The sequence below is a fragment of the Fulmarus glacialis genome, unplaced genomic scaffold, assembly GCF_000690835.1.
Source record: "Fulmarus glacialis isolate BGI_N327 unplaced genomic scaffold, ASM69083v1 scaffold6881, whole genome shotgun sequence".
NCBI classification, from domain to species: Eukaryota; Metazoa; Chordata; class Aves; order Procellariiformes; family Procellariidae; genus Fulmarus; species Fulmarus glacialis.
The window spans coordinates 98,724-104,723 of NW_009194596.1; the positions used below are offsets into that span (position 1 = coordinate 98,724).

The window sequence follows — 6,000 nt, forward strand, 5'->3', positions numbered from 1 at the left end:
GAGAGTTAGCCCCTCTCTTCCATCATGTGCAACTCCAAATTTAAGAGAGATTAGTGCATTATGAAAACTTTTGAGAAAGTGTTTTGTTTAGTAAATCACAAGCTTTGCAAACCCTCTTTGGAACATGGATGGTAGTCTGGTTCTTTCTGTGCTTCTTACTGCCAACAGTAGGAAGTTTCTAATTACACATTGACTCAAATGCTATCAACGATTTTCTGAACAGAACAAATCCTCTCTGTGTTTTTCAGCATTATTTTGCCTCTTGGAGTACTCACAGGAGTAAAACACAAAAAAATGTACTCCCTTTATGGAAATATCCTGCAGAATTTACTGAAGAATCGTAATTTTTTCTAAAGACCTCCTAAGCTTCTCTCTGGAATTCTATTCTGGCGATAAACCTGACAAATATTATGGGTTTAAACTCTCATAAAAGGGCCATGCTGCCGTTTTAAATATTAGAGAATCTCTGCTTTTATTCCTACTACATCTCAACTGGACTTTCCTTGTGGTACCCAGTAGATACAGAAATGTGACTTTGAAACTAGGATGTTATTCTGATGAATAAGACAGCAATATTTTTACAGTCAGGTTTACCATATAGATCTGACAGTAGATACAAAACCTGCAAACACCCAGTCTTAACAGTTTCTTTCATGCGAATGTAATTTGGCAGTTTCCAATAACTTACAATATGCAAAAAGCTATTTCTTAGAAAAACCATTCATACAGAGAAGCAATTTTTTTTCAAGATTGCATTGTACTCTAGACTATTCCACTTAAAGTATCCTTTTGTTGTTCTGTTTAACAGGTGAACCTTTCTTCAATTATACAATTGACAAGTAAGTCAAAAGCTTAAAAAAAAAGTCTCAGCAGACGTGAGCAGCTGCTTGCTTACTTAATAGAATCTACTAGGATGCTTCTGAAGAAATGCTGCACTCTGAGCTATGTCTTTACAGAAACACTCTGGAAATAATAAAAAATTACAAAAATCACTTAGGAATCACAAGTTTTTGCTCTTGTTATTTGTACCTCACAAACTTCCACAATTTCATAATGCTTCCAGAGCCAGAACTCCCACTCCAGCCACAGATCCTTAGTGCTTGAGCTAAGGAGAATCTCTTAGGGGTTAGTAGGATAAATCCTATGACACACATCTGAACAATTCTGACTCCACCCAGTAGGAGGGAGGTGTAATAACCTGTTCTTACTAAAGGTGTTTGAAAATTTTTATGTCGCATTTCAATGAAATGTCAAAAAGCTTGATACATTAGGACAAGTAAATAAAAAATAAGAAGGCTTTAGAAGAGGTATGCATAGATTTCCCCACTATGACTAATTATATAAATGATCAAAATGACTACTTTTGGGGAAAATAGAATAGTTAACATTTGGAAATAAAATAAAATAGAAGTAAAATGAAGTAATAATAAAAGCCCTTACACATCTTCATGGGTGTGTATTTAAGACCTGAAAACAATGGAAGTTGTCAGCTTTTCTAAAGTTAAGCCAAGTTGTTGGTAAAGCCTGGAGCAATGTTGATTTAAACCCACTGGGACCTCGCTTACTAGTTTTGGTGCTCTTAAAGTTCATTGATTTTGTGTATTGCTGCAGAAGAAATCTAATTTTAACTATAGAGGCATGAAATAGTGATTACAACAGAAGGCCAGTCATTCTGACCACGTCTGTGTCTTCTTTAGTAGGAGAGGACAATTAATAAATGTGAGTTTTCTGTAGTTAGTATTTGAAAACAAGCACTTTCTATAACGGAAGAGATGAATTCAAGACAAGATTGTGGTTTTATAACTTCCCTGTCAGTTTAAAAAGTACTAAAATATGTGCATATTAAACAACATGCTTGGGTTCCCAGCATTCCATATTTAAAGCAAGTCTGGCTGATTTTAGCAAAGGCATTTACTTCTCATATTTATATCTCAGTAACCATCTGTGAGCTAAGTACTTTGCATCTGCCAATGCAAAGTAAGGAGGAGTCGAAACAATCACTTAATTGGAATTTTATAGGAAGGAATTTTACAACTCTACTTACCAAAAACCTTTGTCCATTTATGCTGTGCTTTCTCACAACTTTCTCACAGTCCTTATACTTTAACTGTCAATGAAAAGAAGATGATTATTACACCCTTAATTACAAGAATGGATTAAGACACTTAGATATAAGGCAAGCTTTGAGTAGATGCTTCAAGTTGCCCTTTTGTATGCTAGAGCCTGTCTAAATGGCTCATTTTGTTCTGTAAACATGGATTTTTAAGACAAAGATTCTTCAGTGGACTTGAGGATTTTCATCCATTTAGGAACATGTAATTTCTCACATTTAAAAAACACCTCACAGTTGCCTGGCCCAAAGAAGTATTTGGAAAATGGATAGTTGTGGTACTGACTAGGATGAACAGCTGCGGAAAACAGGAAGTAAGCAAAAACCTTAGTGTCTTGGAAAACTGAAGCCCTGATCCCAGTCACTGAATTCATTGTTGTGATCGAAAAGCTTCCTCTTCTGGATGGAAATGTCCCTTGTTAATCCTGGAAATTATCTATAATATTTGGAAAGCTTTTCCACAATATTATGTTTTACAGCAGCATCTAGGACAAGGACATGCATTTTAGAAGTTGATCACGTACATAAGAAAAGAAAGCTCCTGGTCCTACCTGGCAAAAATTTAGCAGTAATCTGGGGGACTTTGGGCGGGGGGGGGAAAACCAAACCAAAAAACTAGCCACATCTAGCAAGACATGACTCTTAAATATTTCCAGTGGGTGTCTTAAGTTTTTAGAGAAAAAACTCTAAGAATCATTTGAGAACACATCTTATAATTTGGACCTGGTTAGAATGCATTTTTGCTGTTTCAAGTTGATCAAGTCCATACCAGAAGGAAGCCAAAGAGCGGGCAGACAACATGACTTTTTAGAGCTTTCAAGACAGAAGAATGGCTCTGGTCCTGCCTGAAACTTTAGTTAGTGAAAGTTATGCAGACAAATGATCTTGTGCTGCTGGGATAATTCCCCTAAAGTAGAGAACATCTTATAGGGAGCATTATGTCCTTTCTTAGTTCTATCCTATTTATTCATTTTAAGGAGTAATCTTGTAACTTGGTATTATATGAGAACAGATCCTGAAAACATCTGAACAGCTGAGAGAATATTTTTAGGAGCCACCTTCCGTTACTCATATGCAGAAACAGACCTATGCTAAATATTTTAGGATACAGATTAAGATTTTTGTGCAGACTGAGGACTTAAACCTATAAATAATGTCTCTTTTATATAGTGAGTGCTATCATGACATTACCAGCACAAGTCTGTATGCAGCAGTAAGCAATTGCTATACTTGGTAGAACACATCAGTGTGACTGAGACCTAATCTCATTCTTAAAGTAATTGATGAAAAATACTGTTCAGCTATTAAAAATAACCCTCAGGATATTACAAATACAAACATCTTTGCTTTTTCTAAAAAAAATGTAAAGTCTTTAGAAATTATTTGAAGGTTTGGTTCTTTATTGGTCCTTCCCTATTTTGAATACATGGTTTAAATTAACATAGGCTTTAAGTTAACACACCTAGAATCATAAATTAGATGTTATTACTGTTAAATATGAAGAATTTTTATTTGACAGAAACTGAGAACTTTATTAATGCCAGTAATACATCATAGTATTTTTACATAAGTTACTGATGTGTATGCTGGCTGAATTTTGCTAATATGAAGGTGTAAGCTAACAATGAATTGATGAAAATCTTAACCACTGCCCTTGTGTCATGACCAATCACTTTAGGTGAGAGAAGATTTGAATGTGATTGTCCTTTGAAAATCATCCCACAATTATCTTAGTTTAGGAGGGAAAAAAATTGCTTATCCCTCTTGGATATGAATCCTGGACTTTGAACATATGGCTGCAGGCAAAATGTATTAGTCAGATGCAAATAAAGCATTCCTAAGCTATAACATTTGATCCTTTAATGTGTGAGGGAAATTGTATGAGTTTAGCTGGGGAGAAGATCTGGTCACTTATGACAGTTGTCCAGAGCTGGCTGACTTAGGCTGACATTATTGTCTTACACATATTTCTTAGATGACTTTAAGCAGCTTTTGCCCTCATTCACCTCCCCAAAAGTGGAATGCCAAGATTATCTCTGTCCTGGGGGGTATCTGGATCAGTAGAGGGGAGGTACTCAAAAATTCAGTTATGATAGAACTTACAGTTAATCCTTTTATCGCTGTTAAGAATATCATTATCAACTCTTTCAGGAAGCTAATTTCCCTTCTTAGTCTCTTGGAAATGGTGATCCAGACCACCATGCACCAGTGTTGTAATGTTTTTCGTATTTGTCTGAAGTTGCCTGTTGATAATAATCTCATCTGTTCCATCTCCAATTCTTTGTTTCACTTGCCTGTGCCACTAACCCCTACACCCTAAAATTAGAGGTTTGCAAGTAGTTGGCAGTTTCACATCTCTGGAGATTTAGTAGACATAGACTTTGTGTTTGATTTGCTTGTCTTTATTAGCTAGTTTTGCATTCTAGTATCAAACTTGCCTCAGCTCCCCAAAGAAAACTCTTACAGAGTTATAGGAGCTGTTGAAACAATAAATTTCACATTATTTCAAAATGAAGCCCAAACTGTTCCAGGTTTTACAAGTCTTGTCTGACAGCTCACTTGAAAATTAACCAGCTATGCTGGCTTTGCTTGAAAATCTTCCCAAATCTTCTGATTGATGTGAATGTTAAATTCCAGGCTGACAGTTTTGGACTTTGGGAGGAATGTATTCAGTTGCAAGGGAGATGGAGCAGGCACTATCTCTGATGTGAATTGAAAAATGAGCAATTTACAGAGAACACATAGAAATGAAATTTCAGTAAAATTGTCTCAGTTACACGTTCCTGGGCAATTACAAAGGTGTCAGCATTGCTGTGCAGAGGATATATATTGGCAGTGAATTCCTGTATTGCCTTTCAAATTATTAGCTCAGTTTGGAAACTCCTCTGCATTATAAAATGAAATGTATAGATTGTCACAAGTGAAAAAGGTGTCAAAAGAAAGAGAAATCCCTACCTAGTCACAAAAGGTAACATCAGAAAAATGCTAGTAACATTAGCTAGTAATCTTGAGCCCAAGAAGTTTTAGAATAGAGAAGTCAAACCAAAAAGCGAAAGGTTTTTCCAACTGAGCCTAAAAAAATTAGGAGTTGTGTATCCACAACTGTTAAGTTTCTGGCTGGGTTCTCATGGATGTGATTAGCAAAGATATTCAGAGGCTCATTTATGAACACTGAGCAATTTGAAAAAAAACTCTCTTCTGAAAATCATTGAAGAAGACCTAGAAAGCTTGCAATCTTCACACATTAATGCCTTCTACAGCTGTTAATATGTTATATCAACAATTGTTGTAGTAAAGTGTATATTTTCTCTGAAAAGCCATGAGTTTCTCTTATACCCAATTTAAAACACACTTCCAAGATTCATTTATAGATTTCACTGGCCAGTTTAGCTCAGCTTCTTAATTGTCAGTGGTTTTGCTTTTAGTTTTGCAGCAAGCTTTGCCAGTTATAAAAATATGTAAATTTAGCACAATGGTACAGTAGTTTGCTCCTCCATCATACAAAGACGAAACACAGTTAAACTTACCGTCCTAAAATATTCTGCTAAGTCATCTGGGTTCCACATAACCACGTCTGAACGGTAGGGAATGTTTCGTAAATCCATTGTAAGTTTTCTCCTCTTCAGAGGACGTTCATAGCAGTGCTATTGATGAAACAGCCATATATTCCCTGTGTGTGACCACCTCCAGCGTGTCCAGTAATTCCTTGCCTAATGCCCAGCTTCTTCTGTTTAAGTCCTGTTGTTTTTTTTAATTTAGAACTACGGTTGTTAGGACATCCAAGAGATACTGCTTCCTCTAATTCAAAATGGTCTCTTCTCAGAAAAGTTATCAGCTAGTCAGCCTTACCACTTCCTTTGTCTGAATATAAATAAGTAAACAAGGAAGCA

General features: G+C 35.9%; 1 protein-coding gene across 1 annotated transcript in view; it reads right to left on the reverse strand.

Moving 5' to 3' along the window:
- Positions 1 to 5,715, reverse strand: part of LCP2 (lymphocyte cytosolic protein 2 (SH2 domain containing leukocyte protein of 76kDa)) — a 32,450-nt gene extending 26,735 nt beyond the window's left edge. Inside the window, exons 1-2 of the mRNA XM_009587810.1 lie at positions 5,638 to 5,715; positions 2,045 to 2,107 (exon numbers count right to left, since the gene is read on the reverse strand). Coding sequence (XP_009586105.1) covers positions 2,045 to 2,107; positions 5,638 to 5,715 — 141 coding nt within the window. The remainder of the gene's footprint in view (positions 1 to 2,044; positions 2,108 to 5,637) is intronic.
- Positions 5,716 to 6,000: the final 285 nt, after the last annotated feature.